This window comes from Geotrypetes seraphini, chromosome 2, assembly GCF_902459505.1.
Source record: "Geotrypetes seraphini chromosome 2, aGeoSer1.1, whole genome shotgun sequence".
NCBI lineage: Eukaryota > Metazoa > Chordata > Amphibia > Gymnophiona > Dermophiidae > Geotrypetes > Geotrypetes seraphini.
In genome coordinates, this window is record NC_047085.1 from 180481641 (window position 1) to 180504816 (window position 23176).

At 41.9% G+C, this 23176-nt stretch overlaps 1 protein-coding gene across 7 annotated transcripts in view; it reads left to right on the forward strand.

The window, feature by feature from the left end:
• Positions 1 to 23176, forward strand: part of ATP9B (ATPase phospholipid transporting 9B (putative)) — a 668517-nt gene that overhangs the window by 624677 nt on the left and 20664 nt on the right. For all 7 annotated transcript variants that reach the window (XM_033934419.1, XM_033934424.1, XM_033934423.1 and 4 more), the window contains 3 exons: positions 169 to 233; positions 11151 to 11259; positions 19737 to 19794. In XM_033934419.1, the coding sequence (XP_033790310.1) occupies positions 169 to 233; positions 11151 to 11259; positions 19737 to 19794 (232 nt within the window). The remainder of the gene's footprint in view (positions 1 to 168; positions 234 to 11150; positions 11260 to 19736; positions 19795 to 23176) is intronic.

Below are 23176 nucleotides of genomic sequence, written 5' to 3' on the forward strand. Positions count from 1 at the left end.
TTAACATATTACAGCATAAGAAAAGAGATATATAGCAAGCACCTCTACATTGTCTCATTTAGTGTTGAATTGTACCCCAAGACACAGGGAAATGCTGAGTGAATAAGGTTATTCTTCTCTCTTTTTTTTATTTTTGTAATTTTAATTTTATTGTTCTTTTTCTTTAAGGCTGTATTTTCATCAGTCTTCTATTTTGCATCTGTTCCTTTATACCAAGGATTCCTAATGGTAGGGTAAGTCAAAACCAGTATTTAGTTGGTGACAACTTGGTAAAAAAACTATTTATGTTTGATTACACTAGTTTATTGTCAGGGTCAATCGTGACTGGATGCCTTTAATTATGTGTAAAGGAAAATGTTATAATTAGTTTTTCCTGTATTATTCTTGCTTAGCATGAAAGTAAAAAAATAATTTCCATTTGAAAATCAGATATTTTCTGGGAAAATGAAATTGAGATTGGGGTGTTTTCTGCAGCTGCTTTGAGTACTTCAGGTATTTAATGTTTTTTCCTTAATAAACAGAAAATAGCCACAGAACAGACACATAAAATGCTACAAAGTAGAATCCTGAGATGATAATTTGCAAGCGATGTTGGATAATCCGGTAATTGTATCTCATCAAGAATGTTGAAAAAATGTGGTAATTAATAAATTGTAACCTAGACCATTGAACTCGACCCCTTATTTACCCAACAGAATTCTTCATTTGAGTTGGCTATTCTTGAAAAATCTGGTTAGTCTGCTTTGCCAGTTTAAGCTCTGAGTATAATAAACACAATCCTTGTTGTCCTTACTATTCTAGATATAAGAATGATTTTGGATAATTCTTCTTCCTCATATCGAAATCAGGAATATTATAATGTGTAATATGATGTGAATTTGCGTATGCAGTGGTTTTACACGTTCTGTGTACCAGCCCTTCTCTTGTCCTGCATTATTGTAACAGCTCTCATGATTCTACCAATTCTACCACTAAATTCATCTCCAAACCCCCCCTCCAAAAAAAAAAAAAAAACTAAAAAAAAACTTTAACATGTCTGACAAGGCCACATAGGCCAGTGCCTGAGGCAAAATAAAAATGTAAGGATGGCAAACTTTCTGTTATTATGCCCCAAGGACCACTCTAGTATACAAACTGATTTGTAGCACTTCTTTAGATCTTGAGAGTTCTGCTAGTTTGAGGGGTATGGAAAATGGATTGAAGTAATTAAAGATCAAATCAGAAGAGAGAGGGAACACTGCACCAGCCATATCTGACCAATGCTTTTCAAATAAATTGGATTTAAAAAAATATATATAAGATATTTGTTAGCATTTAGTACTATATAATGAATTTCATAGTTAAAACAACAAAGTTGTCTAAGGTGACTTACAACACATGGGGCTCATTTTATCAAGGTGTGCTACGGGGGTTAGCGTGTCGGACATTTCATCACGCGCTAACCCCCACGGCAAGCCAAAATACTAACACCTCGTCAATGGAGGCATTAGCGACTAGCGCGGCAGGCGGTTTAACGCGCGGTATTCCGCGCGTTAAACTCCCTACCGCACTTTGAAAAAAGGAGCCCATGGTGGAATATGTTATGCCTTACAGTAAAATATGAAAGCGTTATTGTGGAAAAACACAAGGCCATGAGTTCCTATATTAAAATATGGAGTCCGGTTAACTTCTGTTGCAATACAGGCTGACGACATTCAGTTCATGTGCTGAAACATGGATATCATCATTTAAATCTGGCTTTTATTTTATGGCTCATTCCCAGTGTTTCTATAGGTGTTTGGCTCTGGTGTCTCTCTGTGTTTTGGATATTACATGTATTTTTAATGTGTGTTGTGCTGCTACTCTCCTCCTTCTAGATAGGCATGGGTCTGTCTGCTGTATTACATTATGTAGATAATATTTTGTGACTCTTTGCATTGGTATGGCAATCATGTTTCTTGCCTTGTTAACATTTATTGTACTTTATATACTAAACTCAATAAAAAATTTTGAACTAAAATAAAACAAAAAAAACAAAGTTGTTTACAAACAATTATAATTAAATGACAAGGAAAAGAAAAATCCAAAAGCATCTGAAGTCTAAGCAGTGGCGTAGTGAGAGTGAGTGGCGCCCCTCCCCCGCCCTTTTCTCCTTCCCCCGTACCTTTTTTATTTTCCAGGCACGAGCAACAGCATGAACTTGCTGCTCGCATTGTCAGCTATTTCTCTGATGTCACTTCCTAGGCGTGGGGCCTGGAAGTGATGTCAGAGAGAGGCGACACCAATGCGGGCAGCAAGTTCGTAATGCTGCTTGCACAGGGAAAATTAAATAGGTATGAGGGAAAGGGCACACGCAAATGGTAGAGGGGGGGTTGGGAAGGAGCGGGGGGAGGGCGGGAAGGAGGACATGTGCCTGTACCCGTTACAAAGACTGAGTCCAGAGCAGACCTACTTACTAAGCCACTGAGTCCAAGTACTATTGCTACATAGTAAGTCAAAGAAAGACTACAAGCCCTTTCAACAGCTCTAGGAAAAATCTTTCTCCCTGAACTGGTGATCTGCTGAAGTTTACAGATCAGAACTTTTTCTTTCAAGTCTGCTTACATCATACTGTTTATCCTAAATCGTAGAACTATCAGTCTTCAGAAACTGTTCTAAATGAAGAATTTGCCAATGAAAAAAAAGAATCATATTTGTTCACATTCCCCCCTAATTCTAGAAAGTTGTGCACCTAAATTTCCAACTAGCACCTAAATTTGCATGCGCAACTTATAGAATACGTTTAGTTCCGCACATAATTTAAGAGATTAATTAGATGCTAATTAGCCTTCATGACCAATTATTGGCTATAATTGATACTAATTAGGAGTTACATGCATAATTGCCCTTGGTATTCTTTAAGTTGCATGCTCAAAATCTTAATTGTGCAACTTCATGGGGGTCATGGATAGGCCATGCAAGGGAGGTGTCAGGTAGTTAGACATGCGATTGTAGAATAGAAGCATTTATTAATTTACTTAATCACAATAATAATAATTTAAAAAAATGAATCTATAAAGTACTACTTATCAGTGGCGTACCTAGCATATGTGACACCCGGGACCCATCATTTTTTGACACCCCCCCATCTGTACGAAAAACATGATTTTTAGTAACAAGCCACATGTCACACATGAGTACCTAGGAAAAGGCAGCATCTTACATATGCAGTGAGCAGTACAACATCAATACACCCATTGTAAAACTAAACAAGCCAGACTAGTACAGATCAATCCTGCAGTCAATCCTAACAAAAAAACATGTCTTTCGAACACACAGAACACAGGAAACACCTTTGCCTAATATGGAATATGTCATCACAAACTAACCTTTCCGCCTTTTACAAAACTGTAGTGTGGGTTTTAGCCATGGTGGTAACAGCTCTGACACTCATAGAATTCTGAGCATCAGAGTTGCTACCACCACGGCTGGCGCTAAAAAATGCTCCACAGTTATAAAAGGGGGGATAAAATAGAAATACATAGACAAAGGTTAAATTGAACCAATAAGAAGCTGGACTCTGCATACAGTGCACCACAGAAGCAGTGACACATGTCTCCTAAAGCAATAAATAAATAGAAAAAAAATTTTCTAACTTTGTCTTCTGTGGTTTCTGCTTTCCTCATCTTCTTGTAACTCTCTTCCTTCCATCCACTGTCTGCCATCTCTCTTTCCCTGTATGGCATCTTCTCACCTTCTATGCCCCTTCCAGAAACTGTATGCCTCCCCCTACCATCTCTCCTTTCACCCCCATTGGTCTGGCATCTCTCTCCTCTCCTTCCCTCTCCCACACCTCTCCTCTGCAATCCCTTTTCCTTTTTTCCCTCATTTTCCTTTTCAATTTATTTTCTGCATCTGTCTAGATTACGTTCTTACTCTCATCAATGTCTTTTTTTACTGTCTACCTAAAGCTTGCCACCTCTTTCCCTCACCCCTCCAGTGTTTCCCTAACTCAATCCTTTTCTCCCCATCATGTGCCCTCCTTTTATTTATCCCATCCTTCCATCATGTACCCTCTTTCTCCAACCCTTCCATCTAGTACCTTCTCCTCTCTCTGTCCACTTCCATCCAGCGTCTGCTCCCCTCTTTCTCTCCTTCCATTTCCTTCCTGCATTTGCTCCCTTATCTCTCCCAACTGCACTTCCATCCAGCATAGGCTCCCTACTTTTATCCAATGTCTGTCCTTTCTCTCGCCATCCACCCCTCTTCAATCAGCATCTGCCCCCTTTCTCTCCCTCCAATATCCTTCCCCCTTATGTCTATCCCCTTTCGCTGTACATCAATTCTATCAGCACCACCATTCCATACCACCCTGCCCCTTTCTTTCCCTCCACCACTCTTCCATTCCAGCAATCCTACTCCTTTCTCTCCCTTCATGCAGCAATGTCCCACGGCTGCCAGTCCACCCCACTCCGACGTACTTGCTCTGGAGCAGACTCAGCAGCCGCATGCTGGAAGGTCCCGCGATGACTCGTCTGTTGACTCTACTGCAGAAGAAGTAAGTTACGTCGGAGGGGGTGGACCCGGCAGACGCAGGGAGTTGTGGCAAAGTCCCGCAATGACTGCGTCTGCCGGGTCCACCCCCTCCGACGTAACTTACTTCTTCTGGAGCAGAGCCGGCAGACGAGTCAGCGCGGGACCTTCCTGCACCTCAGCACAGCTGCTGACTCTGCTGCAGAGAAAGTAAGTCAGAGGTAACGTGACCATTTATTTTTTTCATCAAAAGGGGACCTCTATTAATTGACTGTGTATCCTTTCTTTCATTTCTTTCTTTCTGCACTCAGGCCCAACAATTGCCCCTTTCTATTCCCTCCCTCCTTCCCATGTCCTTAGTGCCCCCAGTGCCTCCGTCCCGTGTCCATAGTGCCCCCAGTGCCTCCTTCTTGTCCATAGTGCCCCCAATGCCTCCTTCCTGTGTCCATAGTGCCCCCAGTGCCTCCGTCCTGTGTCCCCAGTGCCTCCTTCCTGTGTCCTTAGTGACCCCAGTGCCTCCTTCTCATGTCCTTAGTGCCTCCGTCCTGTGTCCATAGTGCCCCCAGTGCTTCCATCTTGTGTCCATAGTGCCCCCAGTGCCACTGTCTTGTGTCATAGTGCCCCCAGTGCCTCCTTCCCATGTCCATAGTGCCCCCAGTGCCTCCTTCCCGTGTCCATGGTGCCCCCAGTGCCTCCGTCCCGTGTCCATGGTGCCCCCAGTGCCTCCGTCCCGTGTCCATGGTGCCCCCAGTGCCTCCTTCCCATGTCAATAGTGCCCCCGTGCCTCCTTCTTATGTCCCCCCACTACCTTCCAGATTTTGGCCATCCCCAAAGCCAGCCTGCCTGTCTACCTATCTCCCTCCCTCCCTCCCTGCCGCGCTAAAGCCAGCCAGCTTGCCTGCCTACATCCTGCCCTCCCTGCTGCGGAAGAAAAAAAAAAAGCACCTCTTCCCCTTCCTTTCCCCCGGTCCGCGCCGCTGCAATCTTACCTCCCACCGCCGACAAGAAGTCTTTCCGACGTCAATTATGACGTCGGAGAGGACGTTCCGGGCCAGCCAATCACTGCCTTCTTGTCGGCGGGGGGAGGTAGGATTGTAGCGGTGCAGCCGGGGGAAAGGTAGGGCAGGAGGACCTGGACCTCGCCGGCTGTGCACCCCCCCAAGCCGTGCACCTGGGGCAGACCGCCCGTCCCCTCCCTTGGTACGCCACTGCTACTTATCCATTCAGTCGTGTCTGACCCTTGGATACTCTGTAGGCTAGTCCTCAACATGCTTCCCTGTTTTCCATGGCTTCTTTCAATTGCATAATGTTCAATCCCGTATCATTCTTGATGGTATCCATCCAATGGGCCTTTGGTCTCCCCTGCTTCCTTTTACCATAAAGAACAAATCATTAAAAATATGAAAAAAATAAAAATGAAAAAAAAATTATTGAAATATCAATTATATATCTGTACGACATAAAAAACATAACTTATTTATAAACAAAGTCAAAACTCCTCAAGAAGAAATGCCAAATGCACACGTAAATAGCACAGTTTTGATTTCTTTTTTAAATGGCTGAAAACTCATCAGAGCATAAGTTTCTCGAGACAGTGTGCCATAACTCAGGCCCTCTAACCCTGAAAAGAGATTTCCTATAACAATCTAATGGTATGAAAAGAAGGAATCTCCAGTAAAAAAAAGCTACAGAAGCAGTTAAGCATGATTTCCTCTGCTACCAGTTGTCTCCTGCCTCCAACTCAAGCTAAGTTTTGACTCACTGTCAGGGAGGTTTTAGTTGAATATTAATCATAAATACACTAAGGGCTCCTTTTACTAAGCTGTGATAGCGGTTTTAGCGAATGGTTAGCGCGCGCTGAATTGCCCCGCGCGCTAGACTTTAACGCAAGCATTGAGCTGGTGTTAGTTCTAGCCGCTTAGCGCAGGTTTAGCGCATACTATAATCCTGCATGCGCTAAAAATGCTATCACAGCTTAGTAAAAGGAGCCCTAAGTATGAGCAACTAAAACCTCCCTGACGACGAGTCAAAACTCAGCTTGAGTTGGAGGCAGGAGACAACTGGTAGCAGAGGAAATCGCGCTTAACTGCAAGTGAATTTGCAAGGCTTTAGAAGAAAAGCTTTTAATTATATAGCACATAAGCACAGAGTCACTTTACTTTTTGCTCTGGGACACAGATGTGCCTAATGAGAAACAGAACTCAGAAAAAAGAACGTTTTGAGTGATAAGACCACAATGGACTTTGAAATCTGAATCTTTATGATGAAGATAAGAATTGACTGAATTTCAGGCTTCTCAAACAAATGTAACATAATTTTAGGCAGCAGTTGTTTAATAGTACACTGAGCACTTTGGTTTGTATTAAATGCATTGTTAGATAGATTTAATGTCATTTTAAGGATAGATGATGTATTTTAACATTACAAATTGTTGATGAAATGAGATTTTTTTTTAAGTATTCTCAATAAAGAATTGATTTAAAAGTAATGAGGGCATTATATGTTTAGCAAACCAAATTGACAAACGTCAGAAATCTCATGAGTCTCCAGAAAATCAACCAACTGATTATAAACAGCCCTTTTCAAAACGTTGGCTTGAAAAGATGATAAGGAAATTGGGCGATAATTACCGACAAATGTTGGGTCCAAAGATGGATTCTTCCAACAATAGACAAACTGCAGCTTTCTTCAAAGATGCAGGTATATAAGAACATAAGCGGTGCCTCTGCTGGATAAGACCAGGGGTCCATCATGCCCAGCAGTCCGCTCACGCAGCGGCCCATCAGGTCCAGGACCTGTATAGTAACCCTCTATCTATACCCTTCTATCCCCTTTTCCTTCAGGAAATTGACCAATCCCTTCTTGAACTCCAATACCGTACCCTGTCCTATCATGCCATCTGGAAGCGCATTCCAGGCGTCCACCACCAGTTGGGTGAAGAAGAACTTCCTCGCATTGGTTCTGAATCTGTCCCCTTTTAATTTTTCCGAATGCCCTCTCGTTCTTGTAGTTGTCAAAAGTTTGAAGAATCTGTCCCTCTCCACTTTCTCCATGCCCTTCATGATTTTGTAAGTCTCTATCATATCCCCTCTAAGTCTCCGCTTCTCCAGGGAAAAGAGCCCCAGTTTCTCCAGTCTTTCAGTGTATGAAAGGTTTTCCATACCTTTTATCAAATGTGTCGCCCTCTTCTGAACCCTCTCGAGTATCGCCATATCCTTCTTTAGGTACGGCGACCAATATCGGACGCAGTACTCCAGATGTGGGCACACCATTGCCCGATACAATGGAAGAATAACTTATTTCGTTCTAGTTGTAATACCCTTCTTGATTATACCTAGCATTCTATTCACTTTCTTAGTGGCCGCTGCGCACTGTGCCGATGGCTTCATGGTCTTGTCCACTATTACCCCCAAGTCCCTTTCTTGGGTACTCTCACTCAGTAACAGCCCTTCCATCGTGTAGCTGTACCTTGGGTTTCTGTTCCCTATGTGCAAGACTTTACATTTCTCTACATTAAACTTCATCTGCCACCTCGACGCCCACTCCCCTAACTTGTTCAGGTCCCTTTGTAAATCCTCGCAGTCCTCTTTAGTCCTAGCCCCATTAAATAGTTTGGTGTCGTCTACGAATTTTATTACTTCGCACTTCATCCCAGTTTCTAGATCATTTATAAATACATTGAACAGCAGCGGTCCAAGCACCGACCCCTGCGGAACTCCACTCGTGACCCTCCTCCAGTCCGAGTAGTGGCCCTTCACTCCTACCCTCTGCTTCCTACCCGCCAACCAATTTCCGATCCACCTGTGTACGTCTCCTTCCACCCCATGGTACTTCAGTTTCCGAAGTATGCGTTCGTGGGGTACCTTATCAAAGGCTTTTTGGAAGTCTAAATATACGATGTCTAAGGGGTCCCTTTTGTCCATCCGTTTGTTCATTTCTTCGAATAAGTGCAATAAGTTCATCAGGCATGATCTTCCCTTGCAGAAGCCATGTTGGCTTGTTATCATAAGTTTATTCCTTTTTAGATGCTCCTCGATGCTTTCTTTTATCAGCGCTTCCGCCATTTTCCACGGAACCGAGGTCAGACTTACCGATCTGTAGTTCCCCGGGTCACCTCTTGATCCCTTTTTAAAGATGGGCGTAACATTGGCTATCTTCCAATCCTCCGGGATCACACCTGTTTTTAGGGATAGATTACAGACTTGTTGTAGTAGTGCCGCTATCTCCTCCTTCAGTTCTTTCAGTATCCTAGGGTGGATTCCGTCCGGGCCCGATGATTTGTCAGGTTTTAGTTTTTCTAACTGCCTTACTCAAAAACTTATCAAAAATGTAAGTAAATTAACATCTTTTAAGGCTTTAACAACCAAGGGGGTGCACAAATCCAAAATGTAGTAAAATTTTTCATCTGAGATAAAACTCATGCAATATCACCCAAAGTTATCTGGAGATGAATACATGGCTACATGGATGGTGTTGTTGAGAGCGTTTTGGCTTCCCGGACCATGGGATGATTTTCCAAGGGCTGCTGAGCAGGGATGGTGTGCATCTATCAAAGATGAGAAAAAGTGTCTTTGCCAGCAGGCTGGCTAGTCTACTGAAGAGGGCTTTAAACTAGAAGTGATGGGGCAGGGTGATCAAAGCTCCTGTGTGAGTGTAAGTCCTCAGGTAAGTAAATCACTGAATACCTCTACACGGATGGGAAAAGGGGGCAATGTCTGGAAAGCAGTGTATACTAATGCTCGAAGTATGAGAAACAAGATTCTGGATCTAGAAGCTGTGATGGAAGAAGAGGGGTTGGATATAGTGGTGATCACGGAGACGTGGTTCATGACTGGGATGTAGTTATACCAGGCTATAATCTGTTCAGGAAAGACAGGGTAGAACGAAAAGGAGGGGGTAGCGTTATATGTTAAAGATCATATTAAAGTCACACAATTGCAGGATCTTCAGGGCAAGGAAGAGGCACTGTGGATCAATTTGGAAAGAGGGAATAGTGAATATATTTACATTGGTGTGATTTACAGGCCTCCTTCACAAACGGAAGAAGTAGATTTAATAGTCGACATTCAGAATATATCTAAAAAAGGGGAAATCTTGTTAATAGGTGATTTTAACATGCCAGATGTTGACTGGGGTATCCCTATTGCGGGGTCTTCTAGAAGTAGGGAGATTCTGGATTCTCTATAAGGAGAACTGTTCCAGCAGTTGGTAATGGAACCCACATGGGATGGGGGTCATACTGGACTTTGTGCTTACAAACAGGGAAAGTGTAAATCAGATAATTCATATTTTTCTCCTCCTTAAAAAACCAACCCTGGAGGAGGAGGGAAATATTTTTCCTGTTCCTCTAAATGAAAAAAAGGATTAAATGGACCGACCACGGTACTGGCTGAACATATCCAAACGAATTGATCTAGAAAGGGACATTAGGTCCTGTTCTATGAAAATCAGATCTGAAATATGGCCCTTCTCGTAAGTAAATTTATCAATAAGCTGTGTCCATCCTAAAGCTTCTAATAATCCCAGAAATCGGTCAACAAAAGGTTCAACTTACCTCATCCACATGAACATTATAATCTCCAAGCGTTGTACAGTATCAGCACAGCTACTAAAATTGATTGCAGTTAGCCAAGCAATAAAATCTTCATAAATCAAAGATAAATCCCCTGAGAACAGTAACACAAAATAAAATTTAAAAGAGATGAGGAAAGATAAAGCACTTCAACACCTTGCAGTTAATACGCCTCTAACTTAGCCTCTAATTTTATTACGCACTGAACAGGCATTAATTTAATTTACACGCCTACCTGTCTACATTTAGATGCGAGCATTTACTCCAGCAATTTGGCTGGCATAAAATGCATATTTATACTGTTATACACTAGTATTTAGTTGCATGCACAACTACTGTTCATAAACTCTGTGTTTAGCGCGCATCATCCCGGCACCTAATTTTAGATGATCTAAAGCAAATTACCCCTATTGTGCATAATAAAGTGGCACACAGAACACAAGTGGAATACAAATTTTTAAAATAAATAAATCTGTCAGAGCATTCTGATCTGTTTACTTTCTTAAGGGTGGCAAGTACATGCATACCAAAGTTTCAGTAGTGTTATTCTTTTCTTCATGAGTTTCCTTGTTTTCCTTGTGAATATTCTGAACATGCATTTGGCTATATATGAAGTCAATTGTGCATGCATCAAGAAGCATTTTGCATATCTTGAAATTCTGACAGGACCAGGGCAGGTGTGGACAGCACTGATCCAGATGCCAAAGAAGGGCATAATTCATGATTGCCAAGATACGTCTTATATATGTACTTGTCTCCTATCTAAGGAGAATAAGTTACTTTTCTCAGTGAATGCACAGAAAAACTTGTATTTTATGCAGGCTTAATTAGTTATGTTGTTCATTTATGTGTGTTGGTATTGTAAACTTCATTTGGATGTTTTCTGCAGTAATATCAGTCATAGAATGATTATTTTCAGGTTTTGACTGCAAATTAGAATTTCTTCGTATAAATCCTTGCTCTCACTCATAGTTTGACTAATAAAATATGTACTAGTTACTGAATTCCGAAACACAGGTATCCAGAAAGAGGTACTGAAATTAATGGATTCATATGTAAACTAATCAGCCTTGTGTATTTCTGGTAGGTATGCAACCATATACACCATGTTTCCAGTTTTTTCTTTGGTATTGGATCAAGATGTGAAACCAGAAACAGCATTGTTATACCCTGAGCTTTATAAAGACCTTACCAAGGTATGAAATACTATAACTTCTGATTCTAATGTTTGTAGAAATCCTGTAATATTTTGAGTCTAGTTTTCATAAAAACCCTGTATGTAATCTGAGTGCTTAATTTGTAATTTGTAGGTGATTTGGATAAAAATAGATCCTTTTATTCTTTTTTTTTTATAATCTTTATTCATTTTTATCCATCAGCATCTGCCCCTTTCTCTCCTTCCACCATGCTTCCATACCACCCTGACCCCCTTTCTCACCCTTCACCATGATTCCATACCACCCTGACCCCCTTTTCTCACCCTTCACACCCTTCCATATCACCCTGACCCCCTTTCTCACCCTTCACCATGTTTCCATACCACCCTGACCCCCTTTCTCACCCTTCACCATGATTCCATAGCACTCTGACCCCCCCTTTCTCACCCTCCACACACTTCCATAACACCCTGACCCCCTTTCTCACCCTTCACCATGTTTCCATACCACCCTGACCCCCTTTCTCACCCTTCACCATGATTCCATACCACCCTGACCCCCCTTTCTCACCCTCCACACCCTTCCATAACACCCTGATCTCCTTTCTCTCCCTTCACCACCCTACTATGCTCCTTTCTTTCTCCATCCCAAATCAGCAAGGTCCCGCGATGACTGCTTCTGCTCCGGATGGAAGAGGTGACGTCAGAGGGGGCTGGGCCAGCAGACGCAGGGAGTTGCGGCAAGATCCTGCGATGACTGCGGCTGCCGGTCCCCCTCCCCCCCCAACATCATTTACCTCTTCCGGAACAGACGCGGTAGACGACGCAGTCATCGTGGGACCTTCGTTCACTTCAGCACAGCTGCCAACTCTCCTCTGTTATAAGTACGGCAGCCGCACTGAGGTGCCGAATCCGGCCGGCTGTACACTCCCTTGGAGCGTAAACCCGGGGCGAACCGCCCCCCCCCTCCCGCCCCTCCCTTGGTACGCCACTGCTCATTGGCAGTACCATCTGAGCGGCTTACAAACTAGACAGAAAGTAGGGAAGGAGGGAAGAACTACGATATTCATAAAAGAGAAAGGGGGCGTGAACAAGAAGGAGGGCTTAATGTGCAGATCTTAACAGCAATTAAAATTGCTGTATTAACACTGTTAATGCTGACAAGAGGTAATGGAAGGACATCAACTCCGACACCCCCCCCCCCTCCACTTCCCTCCCAAAGTGTCCCCCCCCACCACCAAATCCCCGGGCCTATCTTAAGGATGCCTGGTGATCCCAGTCTCTCCTGTCCATACTGACTCATGTTCAAAATGGTAGCTGCAACCTGTCTTGTGATTCTACTGCTAGGGTCCTGACTTCTAATAGTAGCAGCATGAAACTACAGGTCGTTGCCACCATTTGAAACCTGGCAAGAAAGGACAGATAGCAGCAATTCCTAGTCTATTTAAGACCAGTGCTTCTCAGCCCAGTTCTCAGGGCACACACAGCTGGTCAGGTTTTCAGGATATTCACAATGAATTTGCATGAGAGAAAATTGCATACTGAGGAGGCAGCACATGCAAATCTAACTCATGCATATTGATTGTGACTATCCTGAAAGCTCAATTGACTGTGTGTGTCCTTTGAACTGGTTTGAGGAGCACTGCTTTAGACCAGTGTTTTTCAACCTTTTTACACCCGTGGACCTGCAGAAATAAAAGAATTATTTTGTGGACCGGCAAACTACTAGGACTAAAATTTAAAAACCCCGTTTCTGCCCCATCTCCGTGAGCTCAGTCACCTCATTAACTATAGAAAAATAGACAAATATAGTGCAAAATATAGACAGCAGATATAAATTCTCAAAACTGACACATTTTGATCACTAAATTGAAAATAAAATCAATTTTCCTACCTTTGCTGTCTGGTGATTTCATGAGTCTCTGGTTGCTTTTCCTTCTGTCTGTGTATCCTTTCTTTCATTTCTTTCTTTCTGCACTCAGGCCCAAGAATTGTCCCTTTCTATTCCCTCCCTCTTTCCTTCCTATGTCCTTAGTGCCCCCGGTGCCTCCTTCCCATGTCCTTAGTGCCCTTTCCTGTCTTTAGTGCCCCCAGTGCTTCCTTCCCATGTCTTTAGTGCCCCTTAGTGTGATTGGGTGGCCCAGAACGTCCTCTCCGACGTCAGAATTTACGTCGAAAAGAAGACTTCCTGTCGACTTTAGTAGCCGACCCAGGAAAAGGAAGGAGGGAGGCTTTTTTTTTTTGTGCGTGACAGGTAGGGACAGGAAATGATCACCTGTCCCATTGTCCCCGAGCGCATCTTCGGGACGCTGTCCCGAAGCTGTGTGTAGGGACAACGGGACAGAAGGTCTGAAAACGGAACCTATGGTCACCTTAATCTTGCCGGCCCTGTGCGGACTGGCAGAAATTTCCTATGGACCGGCGGTTGAAGAACAGTGCTTTAGTCCACCAGGGCATCCTTAAGTAAGGCTTGGGGAGACCAAAAGAAGGGGAAGTGTGGGTGCTGTTGTGAGAAAGGTTCTTTTAGAGAAGACTATTCAGAAGAGGGTGATATTGTGAGGGGCTTATGGAGGTGGATGTTCTGGGCTTCAGAAAGAGATGGATATTCTTGGGATGGGCTTCATAAATTAACCCCCTCTCCTCTTCCCCAATATTCTAACAATTATTTGGTTAAATAACAAGGTAACATTAGGATAGTGCCAAAGTGGTCACAGGTATTCAGCAATACTAACTGGGTTCCAATTAAAAATGTAATCAACTGCAATCATACTGCTATTCTCATGTTCTTATGTTCATCTAGTAGTGTGATCATTTATTCTTATTTATTTTTTTAAAAGATTTCTCAACCGCCTATTCCTAGGCGGCTTTACAAATAGTAACATACATAAAATAAAACAAACATCAAAGATTCCAGATCATTCATTGAGGATAATTAATTCACAGCGTTCCATAATATATTAATCCAAAAAAACAGAATAAATCGGAATCATCATTCATTGGAATGCTTTTATAAAAAGTGTAGTCTTGAGCATTTTCTTAAACTTCTGAATATCAGAGAGAGCTCTTTGCAGTTCAGTTAATTGGTTCCACAGGAGGAGCCTAAGGGATCTGGCCAATCGGAATCTTAGGCCACTCCCAACGCATCCCAGAATGCACTGAGAGACAGACCTAAGATTCCGGTTGGCCCAGGCACCTAAGGCCCCTCTTATGGGAGGGTCCTTAGGTGCCTGGGCCAATCAGGGCTTTAAATCCATCCCCAGTGCATCCCATGATGCACCGGGAAGGGGAAGGCCCGCTATTCAGGTGAAGGAGGGCCTGCCGGATGGAGGAAGCATAAAACCAGCCAGCCAACTAAAAAAGGTAGGGGAGGGTCTGGCTGGGCTGGGGGGTTACTGCTGGGCTAGGAGGAGGAGGTCCAGTGACTGCCTACCTTTTGGTGAGTGGGGGTGTCCGGCATGCGGGACTGAGCATCCCTCCTACTGGCGATGTTTTCGGGGTTCGTGAGGGGTGTCCAGCAGGAGGGACTGGGCATCCCTCCTGCTGGCGATCTTTGCAGGAAGTAGGGAACGGGTTCCCCGATTATCTAACTGGCGCTTATGACAGACGCTGGTTAGAGAATTGTGGTGTTAGGCGAAGGACTGGCTCCTCCTACACCTAAAAGGTCTTTTTTGGGACGGGCGAATTCTCGGAAAAAGCCACATTTTGTTGGACGTTTTTTTCGAGAATGGACTTTTTTCTACTGCTGACTTTGTGCGACCAGCGCCTTAGGCCAAAAAAGGACTTAAACAGTTATTTTTTGTTATGCCCCTCCACGGGGTCTATCAGAGGGATTGGAAATTGATTTATATATTTTAGATAGGCTGTATATTGTAGGGATAACTGGTGTCTTGACAAAAAGAAAATCTTGCGCTTTGGGCATGAGATAACCTGTACTAAGAGCAATGTCTAATAATTCTGAAATTTTTTGTTGGAGCTTAGGGGTAGGATCCTTATCAAACTGTCTTCCAGTTGACTTTTGAATGTAATCCCCCCCCACCTTTATCTGCTGGTTTAATAACTAAATTAAGATTGTTTGCCAGGGGCCTAAAAGCCTGGTATTCTTCTGTATTCATATTGTTGTTGTTTTTTTTTGTTGATTCTAAAGCAATAACATATCTTAGTATGCAAGAGTGGAAAGCCTCTATTAATGGATATGTGGGACCCATGGGCACTCATTTTGAGGGTTTCTTTACAACTGGCACATCTGTGTGTTTGATGTTACTGTTAGACAGGGATTGTATTATATTTTATTTGTGTGTGAATTTAAATAGATCAAGTCTAGTTTAGAAAGCATTGTATGAACAGATCAGCACAAAATTCAGGCCTTTCTATAACACTTTGGCTTCTATATCAGTGAGTGTTTCATCTGAAAGATTGAATACGGGAATTTGTAGTTCAGAAACAGTTGCATTATGAGACATAGATCTTTGTGTTATTTCCAATTGTCTCTTCTGTAAGATATACTACTTCTGTTTTGACCTCTGTTGGAGTTCTGGAGTGATAGATACCTGCCTCTGTCTCTGTCTCGTGCTCTGTTTCATTTGTATTGTGCTGACATTGTGATTATCATATTTCTGTTAATGTTATCCAGTACTATTTTAATGTGTATGATAAAGACAGTATATCATATTTAGGGCATATCACCCTCTTCTAAAGAGTCTTCTCTGAAAGAACCCTTCTCACAACAGCACCCACACTTCCCCTTCTTTTGGTCTCCCCAAGCCTTACTTAAGGATGCCCTGGTGGACTAAAGCACTGTTCTTATATGTTTATAAGTTATAAATTTAGGCATTTATTTTCCATGATTTATCCTTCTCTTATACTCGATATTTAGCAGCACTGTGCTTTTTAATTAGGACTATTGAATATACAGTCCTAAACTTAAGCAGACAACTGTTATTTGTGTAGTCCTTTTAAATTTATGTAGGTAATGGTTTAATATCACTGCTGTCCACATAAATGTTGTCCTACTTCCCACAAAACTAGTCCTTTCTAAATCTAAACTCATTTTTTCCAGAGTTGTCTCTTCCCAAAATTTATCCACTAGCCAGCACTGAATTTAAAAACATTTTATAAAGCGCTTGTACGGTTATTACTGAGTGTTCACCACACTGAATATTGACCTGCCAGAGTTTAACACTTTCAGAGCCACATCTAACAGACCTTAAAATGATCAGTTTCACCAAGATTATTTATATTTATCACTGTCACTAACATTTTTATTGCCTAAGATGATATACAACTGAATCTTAAACATCAAATTACAAAATTAATGTCTATGTCGTCTAATAAGATAATGATGTGGCAAGATAGTCCATGTGTGTGCTTATTAGAAATTCAGATGTCCCTCTTACTGTTTGCACTTGTTCTTGAACCTTCGGCCTAGGCCAGTGGTCGGCAAACCATGGCTCGCTAGCCGCATGCGGCTCTTTAACCACTTGAATGCGGTTCTGCTAGAGAATGACACGGTGACTGACCTTTTCTCCCGCAGTTAAGGGAGGGAACGCGCACGGTCACCGATCAGGAATCTCCCTCCCTCCCCCTTACTTTACCATGGCTATTTTTTTTTTTTTTTTTTTGTCTTCCAGCTGCCTGAGCTGGCTTTCATTAAGTCACATGTGGCTGCCGAAACTTCTCCTCTGACTCAACTGGAAACAGGAAGTTGCATCAGAGGAGAAGTTTCGGCAGCCACACGCGACTTGATGAAAGTCGGCTCGGGCAGCTGGAAGACAAAAAAAAAACGCCACGAAGGTAAGGGGGAGGGAGGGAGGGGAGCTGTTGAAAGACATCAAGTAATCCTTGCAGGCTTGACTGTGCAAATTTCACCACTTTTCTATAGCACCCGACTGTCCCTCCTAATCCCATACATCTATTGTATTTCTACTTAGTGTTCAGGAAACCCGGCAGCTCCGGTATGCTTGTGGGGCGAGGGAGGGAGTAAAAAGGAGGAGCAACATCGGTCCCACCGCCAAACATGCAGAGAAAACTGCGAAACCCTCTTTTCATATTGGAGAATATTTCCCGCCCATCATACTGATTGGCTGCTTTTAAATGACATTTGCCATATCTGGTTTTATTTAATGTTAGTAGCTAGTTTAAACCGACTCCTAAAAACATAGTTCTTGAAAAGAAATTTGGCTCTGAAAAGAAATCTTAATTGTTATACTGCTGATCTTTGGCTCTTTTGACTAATGAGTTTGCCAACCACTGGCCTAGGCAATGACTCAGTATGGGAAAAATTGGGTACAGGTGGGATTTGGAGGGTCATATGTCTATCTTATATGCAGAGGATGTGCTTTTCCTACTGAGGGATGCTGTACAGGTATTGCCTTTTTCATAATTTGTGAGGATTATTGAGGAATATAATGAGCTTTATTCCAGTGAATAGGACGTCAGAGTAAAGTCTAAACCAATGTTTCATTTACACTGGGAAGTAAAGAACCTGGGGATTACTATACATGCTGAGGTCAGTAAACTCTGTTGATTTCATTATCCACCTCCTCTGGAACAAATAAGGATAGACTTATGCTGAGGATATGAAGCACTGTTGTTACAAATGAGAGTGATTTGAGAAAAACGAATGTAGCCCTTTGCTTTCACTATTTGTTCATGATGCTGCCATGTAAAATCCCCAAAATTTTGAAGAACTTAACAGAGCAATTTTAGCATATATTTGGAATAGCAGGTGACCCCCTAAATAAATTAATGAAGCTAAAGAGGCAGGGCAACATGTCTTTGTCAAAACTAAAGAAATATTATTAGACAGGACAAATGAAGACAGTTTTATTTTGGTGATAGGGAAGAGAAGACCAGTATTATGTTTAAATATAGAATGATGTAATTAAACTGACTCATATCAGCTCTTTACATTACCTGGGAATAGGGCTAAGCGGAGCATGAGCAGGTAATTATACACCAGGGGTCTCAAAGTCCCTCCTTGAGGGCCGCAATCCAGTCAGGTTTTCAGGATATCCCCAATGAATATGCATGAGATCTATGTGCATGCGCTGCTTTCAATGCATATTCATTGGGGAAATTCTGAAAACCCGACTGGATTGCGGCCCTCAAGGAGGGACTTTGAGATCCCTGTTATATACTGATAATGCCTAACTTACATATATGTAAAATAATGGGGAAGTATTTGGGAATGGATCACAATGCAACTTCCTACTCATCTGAATCCAAAATTCCTACTTAAGAATGAAGAGAGTAATAGGTTTAACAGGGTAGAAAAGAATAACTTTAAAAATCTACTTTAAATAAAATGGGGCATTTATCTCATGTGAGGAAATCATTAACCAGTGCCAAAGCCCACCCTACCCCTTCCTGGTTCTGAAAGTAAAATACTTCCTAAAGTCGAATAAAAAAAACTCTGAGAGAACTGAAACAGACAGATTTTCTATTTCAGAAAATCCCTGGAACATGGGATCTGCTTGTGAGAATTTACAGGATTCTAATAGAGGATGAGAAAGAGGAAAAAAAAACACCCTTACCAGAAAAAATATGAGGGAATTACAAAGGTTGTGGAGCAAGGAGTAGTGGGAGAACTTGGGTAAAATTGTCACATGCATCTCACACCTATATATCTAATATATTATTCTTTTTCAAATATATGATTTGGATGACTGTTGGAAAGGGTGTGGGCAAAGGATACACTTGTGCACTGTTGATGGAAGTGCAATAGAATTAAAGTTTTGGGGGAAGAAGTGTGGAAAATTAATGGAGAGATAGCAGGCATCTTAATCCCTTAGAAGTGCTTGCTGATTTTTTATTTTTTTTTTTAAGATTACAGCATAGAACCTAGCTGTTGGCAAGTCACTCAATCCCTCCATTGCCCCAGGTATTTTAGATAGATTGTGAGCCCACCGGGACAGACAGAGAAAAATGCTTGAGTACCTGAATAAATTTATGTAAAGTGTTCTGAGCTCCCTAGGAGAATGGTATAGAAAACTGAATAAATAAATAAAGAAGGGAAGTTTAGTTAACTTCTGCTTGGGTTAAAAGAAAAAAAGGAGGCAATATGAGCTTCCTGAGAGGTATGAGAGAAGAGGTTATTTAGCTTTGAACAAGCAGAGCATGCCATATACTGAGTATAGATAAAAATATTAGATAGTCAGACATAGAGAAGAGTTGGGGAAGTAAAGGCTGATAGGCAAGTTGGTAAAGGTTGTTACAAGGAACAGTTTTGGTCTCCTCACTTGGCTTTTGCTTTTAAGAGAGGGGAGATAGTTGTGTATTCAGATGAGTGTCAATTGGAGGTGAAGTAAAATGTTTTGATGTAAAATTATAAAGCTTACTCCTAAGGACTGGGTATCGTATAATTTTGTTCAGCATGTAAACCAATTCACAATTGCTAATGCCTCATGGGAGGCAAGGATGTTGAAGGTACAATGTTCAATAAAAAAAAATAATCAAATGTATAAATGAATAGAAATTCTCTCTTAAACATTTCATGTATGTTTTATTTGTCTTCCTTAGGGAAGATCATTGTCGTTTAAGACCTTCCTCATCTGGGTTTTAATCAGCATTTACCAAGGTATGTAAAATCCCTTATTTTTGTGAACTAAAGATTTTTGTCTGGTATTAGCTACAGGTTAAATTCCCAAAGCTTAAAATTTCATCAAGTTATATATTGCTCTCTGTTTATCTCGTAAATCGATAGTCTTTCATTATGCCAGACTAATCCAGAGCACAGTGTGGATTAGAATTTTTATCGATGCATGTTGAGTAAAACAGTTATTTTTTAATTAAATAGTAAATCAGAAAAATGTTAACTAGTGCCTAGCACATTGCATGTCTCATGATCTAGGTTAGCAATCGAAATTATGAAGTCCATTATAAAAATGTTGTTTCACTTTACAAATAGGTGAGAGATTGTATACTGAGTAAATTCAAGTGACCTGTATGAAATGTGTTTAATTTCTAACCTGCTTTTTACAGTGTTATTGGGCAGTTCTAGCTGTATATTTTATTGTACATAGATATATATTTTCCAGGAAATCAGTAATCATGAAGGCAACACAAAGAAATAAAACAAAAAACAAGGGAAATAAAATTCATTGAGTTAGTCCAATAAAAAAGGCATCAACTTACTTCCTTTGTTTTTTGTTTTATTTCTTTATATTACCTTGGCCACCACACCATTTCACATCTGAAGGCAAGAAACCTGGCAGATGAACCTGATTTTAGTTAACATAATATATACAGCCTGTTTTACAAAGCCGCACGGCAACATTCCCAAAGCCCTTTAAATCTCTATGGGCTTCGGGGCCGTTAAGTGCGGCTTTGTAAAACAGGCCCATAGTCTTACTGTAACACAGTATTGTGATCTATGCATGGCCTAACTAATTCAGTTTTTGAGAGCAGAAGAACATACTTTAGGAAAGGTGAAGAGCCATTGGCCATGTTTTATTCTAAAAGAACTGATTGAAGAAGATGAAATTTAGAAAGCCTTTGAGTTTTCATTTCCTCCAGCCTATATGAGAAGTTCAAAAAGGCTCCTGTGTGCCTCAGCAAATAGACTACTAATGAAGAGTGGGAATCAAAGTGCACGTAACCAAAAGAAAAATCACCGAGGGCCTTTAAATATGGGGCAACCAAGCTTCTTTTTATTGATGGACCTGACACAGACCGTGTTTTCGCGTAACCGCCTGTATCAGGGATTGATCACTCAAATTCCTTTTTACTTGAAACATAATTCAAAGAAAGCAGACCCTATGAAGTGGAACCTGCCACTTTAATTCCTTTAGACTTGGAATCTAATCCAAAGAAAACACTCATTATGGATCTCTCTTTCAAGAGAGATCCATATCATCAGAAATTCTAAACAGCAGGCTCAGGAACAGACTGTGTCCAAGGCTTCCACTCCATTCTTGGACCTATCCTGTTCCCGAGCCTGCTATTACTACTTCTGATGATATGGATTTCTCCTGAAATGTTTCATTTCATAGTGTGTGCTTTGTTTGGATTATAGTCCAAGTCTAAAGGAATTAAGTGGTTGAGCCCAGATCAGGTCCATCAATAAAAAGAAGTTTGGTTGTCCCTTACTTCGAAGGTCCTGACTTCTTTTTATAAAATAGGCTGCCAGAACTAGTCCCAACAGCACATAAATGCCCATGCAGAAATTTATACTTGTCCCCAAAATTCTGTAAATGTGCACATGTACCTGTATATTGTATAAAATACATGCAGTGGTGTGGGGAAACAAAAGTATGTGTATGTGGGTTGGAGGGATGGGGGGGTTGATGAGCACCTCCCCAAGGAAGTCTCAGGCAACTGGAAAAGGCATCTGCTTGTCCACTCCACAGTCCCGATCCGGAGGGGGGGGGGGGAGCCACATTGACGATCGATGCTGGAGGGGCCCATCGCTGTTTGGAAAAAACAATGTTGATGCCTTCCTTCATCAGGCCCCCCTGACCATTTCAGGCCCTAGGCACGTGCCTACTTGGCCTATTGGTTAATCCTGCCCTGCCTCTACCTTAATCCCACAGGCTCCTTAATCACCTTCTGCTGCTTCCTTTTAGGTTTAAAACATGCAATATTCCTTCTTCATTATCTAAACTTGTGTCCTTTAATTCAGCTGCTTTACTTTCACACAGCCATTCCAACTACTAGCAGCATTTACCACACTTGGTTAGTCTTTCTCAAGCACCATGCCCTTTTTTTCTGCCAGCATTCTGCTGTACCCTTTTGATACCTTTACTGCTTAGAGCAGAAGCAAGTAAAGGGGGAAGGTTCCATCCATATGGTTTCCTTTTGCCATATATAACCTCACCATGAACATTCCCAAACCAAAAATTCATCCAAACTATCAGAGCATTTGGTCTCAAAGCAAAATTACATACAGTTTATTCCAACTGTCGTTCCTGTAACATTCATCCTCTGGAAGGGAGTTCAAGAGAACACCAGCATTCTCAAAGCAAGGCTTGACCCTTCTCTGAATTCCCATGGCAAGGTTTTCTTTCAGGGCTTAGCATACTCTTCCCAATCCTGGATGAGGCTCTTTCTTTTCTCCCTCTCCTTACCTTTCTCTCAAACTAGCAAAATTTATATGTTCTACAGGGGAACTAACATCTCTCCTTTTGCACCACTGTAATTGGAACATTAAACCTCCTGGGTGGAGCCAGAGAGACCAGCTTGCTGGAATGTTCACCATCTGTCTGCCCTGGGCTCTTTTCCAGCCTTCCTTTATCATGGGATCTATTTGGCTACCAAATGCCCTTCCAATAAAGAGGTTCATCCCTAGGTTTTCTCCCCACCCCTCAAGCTCTGGCCCACCCTTCCTTAAACTCTCTGGTACTAACCAAAGGGGAAGAGGTCCTCAGGATACCAAGACAGCCTCTGAAACACTACAGGGGCCCTTGTACTAAATTGGCTATGGATATGGATCTTGCATTTGACATGGTGCCTTTCTGCGGTACAACCAAAGTGGTTTGCATACAATACACAGGTACTTCAACTGTCCCTAATGGTCTCATATTTAAGTTTTGAGGGGAGGGGTTTGAGGGTTAAATTTAGGGCAATGGAGGATTAAGTGACTTGCCCAGAGGTATAGTTTTGCTCTGGCTGCACTTTAATTGCAAAAATTAACTTGTTAAGTGCAAAGGTTGTGCAGTAATTGTTGGCAGGGTGCCTAGCACGTGCTCTTCAGTTATCACACTGAATTGTTATTTTCCACGCATTATCTGTTTGCAATTATTATGTATGAACTTACCTCCTCCTCTTGAGCATCAGCACTAACTGCACAAGTGGCAGTGCATGATAAATACCTGGCATGTACTACTGTATGCAGTCCACTCCCATTCTCTGTCCATTTCCACCTCCTAACACAGTATGCAGTTAACACATGAATGAGCCATGATACACCACATGCTAATTTGCACTTTGATTACTTAAAACACCGTAATATGGTTAAGACC